This window comes from Salmo salar, chromosome ssa12, assembly GCF_905237065.1.
Source record: "Salmo salar chromosome ssa12, Ssal_v3.1, whole genome shotgun sequence".
Classification (NCBI taxonomy): Eukaryota; Metazoa; Chordata; class Actinopteri; order Salmoniformes; family Salmonidae; genus Salmo; species Salmo salar.
The window spans coordinates 18,754,978-18,769,969 of NC_059453.1; the positions used below are offsets into that span (position 1 = coordinate 18,754,978).

The following is a 14,992-nucleotide window of genomic DNA, read 5'->3' on the forward strand; positions in this document are numbered from 1 at the left end:
AACCTTCTCACCTCGCAAAGGAACCTTCTCACCTCGCAAAGGAACCTTCTCACCCAGCAAAGGAACCTTCTCACCCTGCAAAGGAACGTTCTCACCCAGCAAAGGAACGTTCTCACCCAGCAAAGGAACGTTCTCACCCAGCAAAGGAATGGTCTCACCCAGCAAAGGAACCTTCTCACCTCGCAAAGGAACGTTCTCACCCAGCAAAGGAACGGTCTCACCCAGCAAAGGAATAGTCTCACCTAGCAATGGAATCGTCTCACCCACCAAAGGAATGGTCTCACCTAGCAAAGGAATTTTCTCACTGCATTTTCTTTAACGGCAGGTGAGTCAGAGCATCATGGTAACACAGTTCCGAGACCAGAGAGACAGCGGCCTCTGTGTCTAACTGCATGTCCAAATCCTTTCTATCCAATGTGACATTTATTGTAATGCCCTTTTCCCATTGTATACACCCCAAAAAACTCTGAATCATCCTCCTTACTCTTGCCATTGCTCTCAGCAGCAACAACATACTGTGTCTGTCCTGCTCTGCTGTTCCTACATGCAGAGGCAATGTGTCCAACTTTAGAACAGACATGCATTTCTCATTTGTGAATCTGCAACCACGAGCAGAATGTTTTCCTCTGCACATGTAGCATGGTTGCTGACCAGAATTCTCTTGCCTTGTATCATTTTTTTATACTGTTTCTCTCCATTGTCATTTCTGCCCTTGAACTGTCCTTTTCCTCTCCTGGGAAATGTTTTAGCATTTTTATTCACTGCATTTACTGATTGAGCCTCTTTTGTTACTCTGAAATCTCCCTGGTGTTCTTGGAAGCTAACTCCATTGACAATGCCATCTCACATGCCTTTCTGAAGGTTAGATCCTTCTCTGCTAGCATCTTGTGCTGCAAATCTTCAGAGCACAGTCCACTTACAAACTTATCTCTCAATGTCTTTCCTAGATATGGACCAAAAACACAATTAGCTGACAGTTATCGCAAAGCCATCGCATAATCAGACACATACTCTCCTTCCTTCTGGTTACGTTTTTTTCAAATGAAATTGCTCCGCAATCACCAGAGGTTTTGGTTTGTAGTGAGCTAGCAACACTAGCTTCAATTCCTCTTATTGCAAAGTACTTAGTGTATCAGGTGTGATCAGTCTCTTTAATAGTCCATATGTTTCTGCACCGATCACAGAAAGAAACACACTGACATTCTTGTCGCCTTTAATGTCATTTGCAAACATCCATAGCTCCAAAAGCTCAAGATAGCTTTCAAAATCCTCCCGCAATTCTTTGTACTTGTCCACTTGTCTGCCTTGCATAGTAGCCATTTTCCATCACTACTGTTCTCTGAGCTAATATCCTCTGCGATAGTTCTGTATGTTGTTCCTGACAGGTGCATGGCTGCTCCATTTACAATCCACACGTTTGTTCTTTTGATTACATTTGTAATATTTTAGGTTTCATCACCTATAGAACAACTAATAATAACAACTGGACAAGAGAGAGGAGCTCATTTGGGAAACTTTACTATTTCAAAACATGGTAGTACAACACGGGCATGTTTGAGGCAGCACGTTCTATAAAAGTTCAGAGGTCACAGGATTAACCGTAAGAGGCGTAATACAATTGTTTTCCGGCCACTAGGGGGTACTCGGGTGAAGCTCATGGGAAATAAATAAGAAAAGTTTAAGTTGACTGGGGAAGAGGAAGAAAAATGAACAAAAAATGCTGTAAATGGCTTTTACACTGTGCTGACATGATTACCATTCAAGTAAACAGTACCTTTCACGTAGGTGTTTATATTTTAAGCTCATAAAAAGGGTAACAACAATTCAGGTAAGTGATAATTGTATCTAGGCAGATTACCATGTTCATTTTTTTAAATATACTGCTCAAAAAATAAAGGGAACACTTAAACAACACATCCTAGATCTGAATGAAAGAAATAATCTTATTAAATACTTTTTTCTTTACATAGTTGAATGTGCTGACAACAAAATCACACAAAAATAATCAATGGATATCCAATTTATCAACCCATGGAGGTCTGGATTTGGAGTCACACTCAAAATTAAAGTGGAAAACCACACTACACTCTGATCCAACTTTGATGTAATGTCCTTAAAACAAGTCAAAATGAGGCTCAGGAGTGTGTGTGGTCTCCACGTGCCTGTATGACCTCCCTACAACGCCTGGGCATGCTCCTGATGAGGTGACGGATGGTCTCCTGAGGGATCTCCTCCCAGACCTGGACTAAAGCATCCGCCAACTCCTGCACAGTCTGTGGTGCATCGTGGCGTTGGTGGATGGAGCGAGACATGATGTCCCAGATGTGCTCAATTGGATTCAGGTCTGGGGAACGGGCGGGCCAGTCCATAGCATCAATGCCTTCCTCTTGCAGGAACTGCTGACACACTCCAGCCACATGAGGTCTGGCATTGTCTTGCATTAGGAGGAACCCAGGGCCAACCGCACCAGCATATGGTCTCACAAGGGGTCTGAGGATCTCATCTCGGTACCTAATGGCAGTCAGGCTACCTCTGGCGAGCACATGGAGGGCTGTGCGGCCCCCCAAAGAAATGCCACCCCACACCATGACTGACCCACCGCCAAACCGGTCATGCTGGAGGATGTTGCAGGCAGCAGAAGGTTCTCCACGGCGTCTCCAGACTCTGTCACGTGCTCAGTGTGAACCTGCCTTCATCTGTGAAAAGCACAGGGCGCCAGTGGCGAATTTGCCAATCTTGGTGTTCTCTGGCAAATGCCAAACATCCTGCACGGTGTTGGGCTGTAAGCACAACCCCCACTTGTGGACGTCGGGCCCTCATACCACCCTCATGGAGTCTGTTTCTGACCGTTTGAGCCGACACATGCACATTTGTGGCCTGCTGTAGGTCATTTTTCAGGGCTCTGGCAGTGCTTCTCCTGCTCCTCCTTGCACAAAGGCGGAGGTAGCGGTCTTGCTGCTGGGTTGTTGCCCTCCTACAGCCTCCTCCACATCTCCTGATGTACTGGCCTGTCTCCTGGTAGCGCCTCCATGCTCTGGACACTACGCTGACAGACACAGCAAACCTTCTTGCCACAGCTCGCATTGATGTGCCATCCTGGATGAGCTGCACTACCTGAGCCACTTGTGTGGGTTGTAGACTCCGTCTCATGCTACCACTAGAGTGAAAGCACCGCCAGCATTCAAAAGTGACCAAAACATCAGCCAGGAAGCATAGGAACTGAGAAGTGGTCTGTGGTCCCCACCTGCAGAACCACTTCTTTATTGGGGGTGTCTTGCTAATTGCCTATAATTTCCACCTGTTGTCTATTCCATTTGCACAATAGCATGTGAAATTTATTGTCAATCAGTGTTGCTTCCTAAGTGGACAGTTTAATTTCACAGAAGTGTGATTGACTTGGAGTTACATTGTGTTGTTTACGTGTTCCCTTTATTTTTTTGAGGAGTGTATATATATTTTTAACCTTTATTTAACTAGGAAAGTCAGTTAAAAACAAATTCTTATGTACAATGGCGGCCTACCCCGGCCAAACCTGGGCCAGTTGTGTACCGCCCTTTGGGAGTCGGCCGGATGTGATGCAGCCTGGATTCAAACCAGGGACTACAGTGACGACTCTTGCACTGAGATGCAGTGCCTTAGACCGCTACGCCACTCAGGAGCAATTTATTACACCATCCATCCACCAGACTAGAATAGACCTACGCATGGTCTGTGTCTGAAATGGCATCCTATTCCCTATATACTGTCAGGTGACATTTCAGATGCCTCCATCCTCTCTAACAGTTAGAAGCCAAACAAATGATGTCAGGAATTCCAAATGTCATTAAGTCACTATTGGGGATTGTCTTTGCAATGATGTCTCACAAATCATCATCGCCATGGTGATGCACCATGACATAATTTATTTGGATGGTTGAAGTGTTGTAGAGGAGTGGGCGTAGCAGCACTACACTCTTAGAAAAAAAGGTGCTATCTAGAACCTTAAAGGGTTCTTCGGCTGTCCCCATAGGAGAACCCTTTGAAGAACCCTTTTGAGTTTCAGGTAGAACCTCTTTGGTTCCAGGTAGAACTCTTTAGGGTTCCATGTAGAACCCTTTCTACAGACCAGATGCTTTTAAACTTTCTGTGGAGAAACCGTACCCGTCACATTAGGAAACTGTTGCATTGAATACTTATGAGTATGGTGGCTGAATTGTCTGGACATTCCTACCTTAAATAATACTTTTCAGATCAGTTTGATAAAACACTTACTAAGAAGACCCACTTCTATGTGGAACTGCATTCCTCATCATGTCTTTTCTACTTTTAGTGGCCTTAACTTCATGTTGGTTTGCAATTATAATATTGACAAAGTTCCAGTGAAGCTCCGCTTTTCATTGGCAGGTTTTATAGTCATGGTCCTTCATTTCGAGCGTAATTTCTCCCCACAATATATTATATCTGGAATAATCAGCACATATTGTATAACAATAAATCTTTGTTTTTAGAATATTGGTTCAGAAATAATATCCTATTGGTGAGACAACTTGTAAATGCAGAGGGTCTTTTACTTCATTATGACTCATTCTTTTCACTTTACAAGATCCCTATAACGCCTAAAGAGTTTACAATGGTTTTAGTCTCCATTCCCTCAGGTGTTGCTTTATTATTCAGGAACATGTTAAGACCCTCAGAACCTACCTTCGATTACCGCTGTTGACTCAATAGTAGTAAAGATTTTTTTTTGTTTTGGTCCGTTCAACAACAGAGCGGTACTTGCCTTGTATCAACAAGATTTTGTATCTATGTACCTTATGTTATGCCTTACTGGAATCGTTTTATTGATAATATCTGTTGTCTCACACATACGTACTTACTAACACAATTAAGGAAGTTTATTATAAAATGATTCATTCATATTACCCTGCCAACCACTATATGAAGAAGTTAAAAAAATAGAAGCACATTCAAATTGTACCTTTTGAAATGACCCCCAGAAACCGTGTTGAATGTTTTTCTATGGTATTCATGTAAATAATCTGTGGCAAGACATCAGTAGATTTATAATGGAACAAATTCATGAATATTTTACACTATTAAGGAGAGACGTACTGCATGAATTCTTTACCTACGATAGAAATCATTTGGATGGATAGTTTTCTTCTTCGTTCACTCGCCGTACAGTAGGTGGCGACAATACGCCAATAGGTGTAGTCTGCTATAAAACCCTAAAGAAGAACAAGACAACAGCAAATTGTTGACGAGGACAGCTAGCGACGAACAGTTCATATCATACAAAGAAACAGTAGCTTCCACAATGGATCGGGTAAGTCTGGTTTTAACATTATATGCCCGCTGTGTTTTATAAAATGTCTAGGCCTAGTTTTCATCATCTTTGAACCTCCACATTGCTGTGTTCTGTTTGGGGCGGCAGGTAGCCTAGTGGTTAGAGCATTGGGTCAGTAACCGAATCCCCGAGCTGACAAGGTAAACATCTGTCGTTCTGTCCCTGAACAAGGCTGTTAATCCGTTGTTCCGTCATTGTAAATAAGAACTGACTTGCTTAGTTAAATAAAGGTTACATTAAAAAAGTAGCCCACAACTATATCATTTGTATTTATTATGGATCCCCATTAGCTACCAAGGCAGCAGCTACTCTTTCTGGGGTCCAGCAAAATTAAGGCAGTTCATACAATCATGTTTAGGAATCTGTGACTATGACCTAATTCTCTCCTTCCTCCCGAAGTGTGCAAATGTTCACATTCCTTCACTGATTTCTTACGTATTAGCCATTATTTGACCCGATATTCAAGTGTCCGTTCTAACAAAGAAAATAAATGGCTGCAGTCCAAACACGTTGTTTTTCCCTCGGGGGTATCCCCGTCGAAACCGGATGCAGTTTGATTGCCATTTTACGGGAGGTCCAATTCCCTAACGTTGGCCCTCGATTTAGCTTGAAGGAGCGAGTGAACAACTTTGGACACCTGGTGGGTTGATATGACCCACAATTCAATGCAAACTGTAGTCACATGTTGCGAAGTGTCAAATGTAATCAACGGCATCTCAGAAAAATATGAAGCTAGTTTGCAGAATATATACACACATAGATTTTTAGCATTTGCAAATTGGTTTAGTTTTGTAGTGAGGAGTGCAGTTCTGAAATGTATTGGAATAAATGACCAAACTATAAAACTAGCTGGCCAGTTATGGTAAACTGTAGCTAGTTTCGTGGAAATATTTGGTCAATCATATTTCACAAATACCGGAGCCTGTGAGTTCAAATATATTTTTTATTACTTCATAATAAAAGCCGAGCTGGAATCATGAAAACAACTGCCTTCCAGTCTTGGCACAGAATATTTATAAATTTGTCACACTCATAGTGACTCCTCTTAATGGCTTATCACCTCTTGCATTTAGCCACCGTTATCATATTGCCTTCATGTTAGGACATGCAATCTGTAGAGTCACATAAATAGTTTCAAACATGTAGGACCATAGCAACAGACCTTGGCACTCTACAGGATTAACCAATAGATGACATCCTGCTGACTCCACTGAAAGGGGAACCCCTGTTCTGGAAAAAACCCAAGAGGTGTAACCATAGTTTGCCATAACAGTTACAAGAATAACCATGTGCATGTCTAATGGTGTCCAATGACCTAGAGCACATAGACTGCACTAGTTTTGCTGGCTCCTTCTGAAATAAATAATTGCCACATATGTACTGAGAAATTCACAATACTAGCTACCTGGTAGGAGCGCTAGTATTGGGGATTTTCCAGTACATTGGAGGTTTTCCAGTACCTATACTGTTTTCTTAGAAGTAGTAAGCAGAATCGATATAGGGTTAACCATTAGTATATGTGTAAGCAGAACCAATGTGTATGTGCAAGCTGAGTCAGTACAGGCTTAACCATTCTGGGTCATGCCTGGTCTTGTGAAGGCTATTGGATATGCACATTAGTTAATCATTTATAGGCATCAGTAGACATGCACCTGTATTAGGAACATATGTATGTATGGGGGCAGCAGGTAGCCTAGTGGTTAGTGTTGGGCCAGTAACCAAAAGGTTGTTAGATCGAATCCCAGAGCTGAGAAGGTAAAAATCTGTCGTTCTGTTCCTGAACAAGGCAGAACAAGGATTTGGGATGCACCCAAATCAGAGGTTTTGACTGACTTAATACAATATTTGGTTTAATGATCAACTGTAAACTTCTTGTGGCCAACAGGACAAAGCTAGTCTGTCCCCCTCCACCCTCCAGGAGCCCCCAAGTCGACCGCCTCTCCGTACTTTACTGCTGGTTCTGGACGACTGCAGGAAAACACCGGGGCAGAGTGGAACTAAGAGACGAGAAGGAGAAGAGGAACATGGAGATTTGATTTCATTAAGTAAAAACCATCTGGATTAGATTAGTCTGCTTCTGTAACAATTAATTGGTTAATTATATATTGATGAAAATATCTGGTAGTTCCACCCACATTTGAGAAGTGTAACTTGGTCCCCCCAAAAACGTTTGATTTCACCTAATTTTAACATTCTTTCATGAAGAGCACATGTTCAACTTCATAACATGTTTTCCCATCAGGAGGTTATATGAAAATACATACTGTAGTATGTGCTAAATAAAGTAACAGGGGACTACTGAAAACAACAAAACCACTAGTTCACATTGGTAAAATAGTCCTTTAAATCAGCCACAAATTTGCTTATGACTGGGGTAATGGGAGCTAGTTTTGTTCCACAGGGAGTGAAAATTGAATGCTAGCTTGAATTCTACCATACCAATTTATGGGTAAAATGGTTCACTAGCTCGGTTTTCCACAAAAAACACCAGAGAATCGATAAGACTAGAACCAGCTCACCTGCTTTTACTCTATGATTTGACTGTTCAATGTTTCTTTTGCCCAAAAAATGTGAGGAACAGTTTCACCATATTAAAACATGGGTTGACCTTAAAATGAGGGACAGATGTAAATGAATCACTAATTACATGAAATAAATGATGTTCTGAAATGACTGTCAAAGTAACCAAATAACTAGGGCTTTACATGCACACATCATTTCCTATTAAACTGATTATGGCAGTAGGCCGAGTATGGCATCAGTCATGTAAACATCTTACTCTGCTGATCTAAATTGGTGTAAGGTCATAACCGAAGTAAGCATACGCCTTTAAAAACACCTGGTTTTCTGAGCAATCTTTAGAATGATTAGGACATGTAAACACTTTAATCAGTGTTATAGAGGTGTATTTAATCTGTGTATGTGTTAACACAAGCAGCGCAAGCTAACTTCTTTTGACCGAGTGCAGTGAGTTCAGGAAAAACTGAAAATATGCAGCTTAGTTTTCACATACAAACTTTATTGGTCCAAATTGCTTCAAATAAAATTACACTTTCTGTTGTAGAAAGTTTATTTGGATTGGCTATTTTCAGCATTTATCAAAGTCCAGTCAGGTAGCCTGATTTCATATGTGTCCATGTAAACAGGTTTATTAGAGAAATTGTTCTTTCAAAGCATGTCAATGATTTAAAATGTAATACTGGTGCACAATTTATACTGGAAAAATATGAAAGGGAAGCAAAAGACATTCATTTCATGGAAGGCCCCATCTGTTTATGGACCCATATTTGCAAAACCTAAATATTCAATGTCTTTGTTTCACAGGGGACATCCCTAATTGTTGCTCTCTCAGTGAGAGGGGCTTAGCATCTGGGGAACCTCAACAACATCATGATGCTGACAAGAAAGAGAAGAGTTTCTCCAGACCAGAACACCTCAAGAAACACCAGCATAGAGGTATAGGGAAGAAACCTCACCACTGCTGCTCTGACTGTGGGAAGAGTTTGGCTAAACAGGACTTGACAATTCATGAGCAAATTCACACTCTAGAGCATGCATCTAAATCCTTAAAATCTCATCAGATAATTCATTCAGAGGGACCTTATACCTGCTTTGATTGTGGGAAATACTTAAATCAGTCAGGAGCCCAGACTAAACACAAACACACAGGAGAGAAATCTTATAGCTGTGATCAGTGTGGGAAGAGCTTTGCTCGAGTTTCCACCCTGACCTCACACCTGCGAATACACAGAGGAGAGAAGCCTTTTAGCTGTGATCAGTGTGGGAAGAGCTTCAATCATTCAGGACACCTGACTAGACACCAACGCATACACACAGGAGAGAAGCCTTATAGCTGTGATCAATGTGGGAAGAGCTTCAGTCAATCAGGAGCCCTGACTGCACACCAACGCATACACACAGGAGAGAAGCCTTATAGCTGTGATCAGTGTGGGAAGAGCTTCAATCATTCAGGAGCCCTGACTACACACCAACGCATACACACAGGAGAGAAGCCTTATAGCTGTGATCAGTGTGGGAAGAGCTTCAATCAATCAGGAGACCTGACTAGACACCAACGCATACACACAGTAGAGAAGCCTTATAGCTGTGATCAGTGTGGGAAGAGCTTCAATCATTCAGGACACCTGACTGTGCACCAACGCATACACACAGGAGAGAAGCCTTATAGCTGTGATCAGTGTGGGAAGAGCTTCAATCATTCAGGGTCACTGATAAAACACCAGGAAGCACAAATATGTTTTCTTTATCTACCTCCTCTCCGGCACCAGTTCCAGATCCCTAAATAAAGGTTCAATAGAAAACATCTTGTAGAGTCATATATATATCTCCCTTTCTAACAGTTTACTAAGTCTGATTACCATGGTAACCTGTGTAGCATAATATGCATGTCTGGATCCACATGTTTCAAGTGTGTTGGAGTAGAAGTGCTGATCTAGTGCTGTGTGGGATGGGGGTTTTCAGAGCCATTAAATAATGTAGAATAATGTTTCAATAATAGTAGGTGTAGATTCATGTGTCGGGGAAATGTTTTTTTTCTGAGGAGATTCATTTTACATCTTGTCTCATACAATCATTGGTTCCTGTAGGTGCTGGGTAGAGATTTTTTATTTCACCTTTATTTAACCAGGTAGGCAATTTGAGAATAAGTTCTCATTTACAATTGCGACCTGGCCAAGATAAAGCAAAGCAGTTCGACAACATACAAAAACAGAGTTACACATGGAGTAAAACAACATACAATCAATGATGCAGTAGAAAAAAATAAGACTATACACAATGTGAGCAAAAGATGTGAGATAAGGGAGGTAAAGGCAAAAAAGGCCATGGTGGCAAAGTAAATAAAGTATAGCAAGTAAAACACTGGAATGGTAGATTTGTAGTTTGAAGAAAGTTCAAAGTTAAAATATAAATAATATGGTGCAAAGGAGCTAAATAAATAAATACAGTAGGGGAAGAGGTAATAGTTTGGGCTAAATTATAGATGGGCTATGTACAGGTGCAGTGATCTGGGAGCTGCTCTGATAGCTGGTGCTTAAAGCTAGTGAGGGAGATAAGTGTTTCCAGTTTCAGAGATTTTTGTAGTTCGTTCCAGTCATTGGCAGCAGAGAACTGGAAGGAGAAACGATCAAAGGAGGAGTTGGCTTTAGGGGTGACCAGAGAGATATACCTGTTGGAGCGCGTGCTACAGGTGGGTGCTGCTATGGTGACCAGTGAGCGGAGATAAGGGGGGACTTTACCTAGCAGGGTCTTGTAGATGACCTGGAGCCAATGTGTTTGCAAATATGGGTCCATAAACAGATGGGGCCTTCCATGAAATGAATGTCTTTTGCTTCCCTTTCATATTTTTCCAGTATAAATTGTGCACCAGTATTACATTTTAAATCATTGACATGCTTTGAAAGAACAATTTCTCTAATAAACCTGTTTACATGGACACATATGAAATCAGGCTACCTGACTGGACTTTGATAAATGCTGAAAATAGCCAATCCAAATAAACTTTCTACAACAGAAAGTGTAATTTTATTTGAAGCAATTTGGACCAATAAAGTTTGTATGTGAAAACTAAGCTGCATATTTTCAGTTTTTCCTGAACTCACTGCACTCGGTCAAAAGAAGTTAGCTTGCGCTGCTTGTGTTAACACATACACAGATTAAATACACCTCTATAACACTGATTAAAGTGTTTACATGTCCTAATCATTCTAAAGATTGCTCAGAAAACCAGGTGTTTTTAAAGGCGTATGCTTACTTCGGTTATGACCTTACACCAATTTAGATCAGCAGAGTAAGATGTTTACATGACTGATGCCATACTCGGCCTACTGCCATAATCAGTTTAATAGGAAATGATGTGTGCATGTAAAGCCCTAGTTATTTGGTTACTTTGACAGTCATTTCAGAACATCATTTATTTCATGTAATTAGTGATTCATTTACATCTGTCCCTCATTTTAAGGTCAACCCATGTTTTAATATGGTGAAACTGTTCCTCACATTTTTTGGGCAAAAGAAACATTGAACAGTCAAATCATAGAGTAAAAGCAGGTGAGCTGGTTCTAGTCTTATCGATTCTCTGGTGTTTTTTGTGGAAAACCGAGCTAGTGAACCATTTTACCCATAAATTGGTATGGTAGAATTCAAGCTAGCATTCAATTTTCACTCCCTGTGGAACAAAACTAGCTCCCATTACCCCAGTCATAAGCAAATTTGTGGCTGATTTAAAGGACTATTTTACCAATGTGAACTAGTGGTTTTGTTGTTTTCAGTAGTCCCCTGTTACTTTATTTAGCACATACTACAGTATGTATTTTCATATAACCTCCTGATGGGAAAACATGTTATGAAGTTGAACATGTGCTCTTCATGAAAGAATGTTAAAATTAGGTGAAATCAAACGTTTTTGGGGGGACCAAGTTACACTTCTCAAATGTGGGTGGAACTACCAGATATTTTCATCAATATATAATTAACCAATTAATTGTTACAGAAGCAGACTAATCTAATCCAGATGGTTTTTACTTAATGAAATCAAATCTCCATGTTCCTCTTCTCCTTCTCGTCTCTTAGTTCCACTCTGCCCCGGTGTTTTCCTGCAGTCGTCCAGAACCAGCAGTAAAGTACGGAGAGGCGGTCGACTTGGGGGCTCCTGGAGGGTGGAGGGGGACAGACTAGCTTTGTCCTGTTGGCCACAAGAAGTTTACAGTTGATCATTAAACCAAATATTGTATTAAGTCAGTCAAAACCTCTGATTTGGGTGCATCCCAAATCCTTGTTCTGCCTTGTTCAGGAACAGAACGACAGATTTTTACCTTCTCAGCTCTGGGATTCGATCTAACAACCTTTTGGTTACTGGCCCAACACTAACCACTAGGCTACCTGCTGCCCCCATACATACATATGTTCCTAATACAGGTGCATGTCTACTGATGCCTATAAATGATTAACTAATGTGCATATCCAATAGCCTTCACAAGACCAGGCATGACCCAGAATGGTTAAGCCTGTACTGACTCAGCTTGCACATACACATTGGTTCTGCTTACACATATACTAATGGTTAACCCTATATCGATTCTGCTTACTACTTCTAAGAAAACAGTATAGGTACTGGAAAACCTCCAATGTACTGGAAAATCCCCAATACTAGCGCTCCTACCAGGTAGCTAGTATTGTGAATTTCTCAGTACATATGTGGCAATTATTTATTTCAGAAGGAGCCAGCAAAACTAGTGCAGTCTATGTGCTCTAGGTCATTGGACACCATTAGACATGCACATGGTTATTCTTGTAACTGTTATGGCAAACTATGGTTACACCTCTTGGGTTTTTTCCAGAACAGGGGTTCCCCTTTCAGTGGAGTCAGCAGGATGTCATCTATTGGTTAATCCTGTAGAGTGCCAAGGTCTGTTGCTATGGTCCTACATGTTTGAAACTATTTATGTGACTCTACAGATTGCATGTCCTAACATGAAGGCAATATGATAACGGTGGCTAAATGCAAGAGGTGATAAGCCATTAAGAGGAGTCACTATGAGTGTGACAAATTTATAAATATTCTGTGCCAAGACTGGAAGGCAGTTGTTTTCATGATTCCAGCTCGGCTTTTATTATGAAGTAATAAAAAATATATTTGAACTCACAGGCTCCGGTATTTGTGAAATATGATTGACCAAATATTTCCACGAAACTAGCTACAGTTTACCATAACTGGCCAGCTAGTTTTATAGTTTGGTCATTTATTCCAATACATTTCAGAACTGCACTCCTCACTACAAAACTAAACCAATTTGCAAATGCTAAAAATCTATGTGTGTATATATTCTGCAAACTAGCTTCATATTTTTTCTGAGATGCCGTTGATTACATTTGACACTTCGCAACATGTGACTACAGTTTGCATTGAATTGTGGGTCATATCAACCCACCAGGTGTCCAAAGTTGTTCACTCGCTCCTTCAAGCTAAATCGAGGGCCAACGTTAGGGAATTGGACCTCCCGTAAAATGGCAATCAAACTGCATCCGGTTTCGACGGGGATACCCCCGAGGGAAAAACAACGTGTTTGGACTGCAGCCATTTATTTTCTTTGTTAGAACGGACACTTGAATATCGGGTCAAATAATGGCTAATACGTAAGAAATCAGTGAAGGAATGTGAACATTTGCACACTTCGGGAGGAAGGAGAGAATTAGGTCATAGTCACAGATTCCTAAACATGATTGTATGAACTGCCTTAATTTTGCTGGACCCCAGAAAGAGTAGCTGCTGCCTTGGTAGCTAATGGGGATCCATAATAAATACAAATGATATAGTTGTGGGCTACTTTTTTAATGTAACCTTTATTTAACTAAGCAAGTCAGTTCTTATTTACAATGACGGAACAACGGATTAACAGCCTTGTTCAGGGACAGAACGACAGATGTTTACCTTGTCAGCTCGGGGATTCGGTTACTGACCCAATGCTCTAACCACTAGGCTACCTGCCGCCCCAAACAGAACACAGCAATGTGGAGGTTCAAAGATGATGAAAACTAGGCCTAGACATTTTATAAAACACAGCGGGCATATAATGTTAAAACCAGACTTACCCGATCCATTGTGGAAGCTACTGTTTCTTTGTATGATATGAACTGTTCGTCGCTAGCTGTCCTCGTCAACAATTTGCTGTTGTCTTGTTCTTCTTTAGGGTTTTATAGCAGACTACACCTATTGGCGTATTGTCGCCACCTACTGTACGGCGAGTGAACGAAGAAGAAAACTATCCATCCAAATGATTTCTATCGTAGGTAAAGAATTCATGCAGTACGTCTCTCCTTAATAGTGTAAAATATTCATGAATTTGTTCCATTATAAATCTACTGATGTCTTGCCACAGATTATTTACATGAATACCATAGAAAAACATTCAACACGGTTTCTGGGGGTCATTTCAAAAGGTACAATTTGAATGTGCTTCTATTTTTTTAACTTCTTCATATAGTGGTTGGCAGGGTAATATGAATGAATCATTTTATAATAAACTTCCTTAATTGTGTTAGTAAGTACGTATGTGTGAGACAACAGATATTATCAATAAAACGATTCCAGTAAGGCATAACATAAGGTACATAGATACAAAATCTTGTTGATACAAGGCAAGTACCGCTCTGTTGTTGAACGGACCAAAACAAAAAAAATCTTTACTACTATTGAGTCAACAGCGGTAATCGAAGGTAGGTTCTGAGGGTCTTAACATGTTCCTGAATAATAAAGCAACACCTGAGGGAATGGAGACTAAAACCATTGAAAACTCTTTAGGCGTTATAGGGATCTTGTAAAGTGAAAAGAATGAGTCATAATGAAGTAAAAGACCCTCTGCATTTACAAGTTGTCTCACCAATAGGATATTATTTCTGAACCAATATTCTAAAAACAAAGATTTATTGTTATACAATATGTGCTGATTATTCCAGATATAATATATTGTGGGGAGAAATTACGCTTCGAAATGAAGGACCATGACTATAAAACCTGCCAATGAAAAGCGGAGCTTCACTGGAACTTTGTCAATATTATAATTGCAAACCAACATGAAGTTAAGGCCACTAAAAGTAGAAAAGACATGATGAGGAATGCAGTTCCACATAGAAGTGGGTCTTCTTAGT

General features: G+C 40.6%; 1 protein-coding gene and 1 long non-coding RNA gene across 3 annotated transcripts in view; one reads left to right on the forward strand and one right to left on the reverse strand.

Moving 5' to 3' along the window:
* Positions 1 to 5,127: 5,127 nt before the first annotated feature.
* The window catches only part of LOC106564400 (zinc finger protein 271-like), a 92,791-nt gene continuing 82,926 nt past the window's right edge, over positions 5,128 to 14,992 (forward strand). Inside the window, exons 1-2 of one of the 2 annotated variants that reach the window (XR_006757911.1) lie at positions 5,128 to 5,305; positions 7,212 to 7,392. Coding sequence is in view for 1 of the 2 variants with exons in the window: in XM_045690971.1 (XP_045546927.1) it covers positions 5,297 to 5,305 (9 nt within the window). In the remaining variant the exon portion in view is untranslated. Of the gene's footprint in view, positions 5,306 to 7,211; positions 7,393 to 14,992 lie in introns of those variants that run through there. The other variant, XM_045690971.1, reaches the window with a different exon arrangement.
* On the reverse strand, positions 11,849 to 14,114 carry LOC123725447 (uncharacterized). Its single transcript, XR_006757918.1, has 2 exons — positions 13,937 to 14,114; positions 11,849 to 12,029 (listed from the first exon to the last, which is right to left on the reverse strand). It is a non-coding gene; the product is annotated as an uncharacterized lncRNA (long non-coding RNA).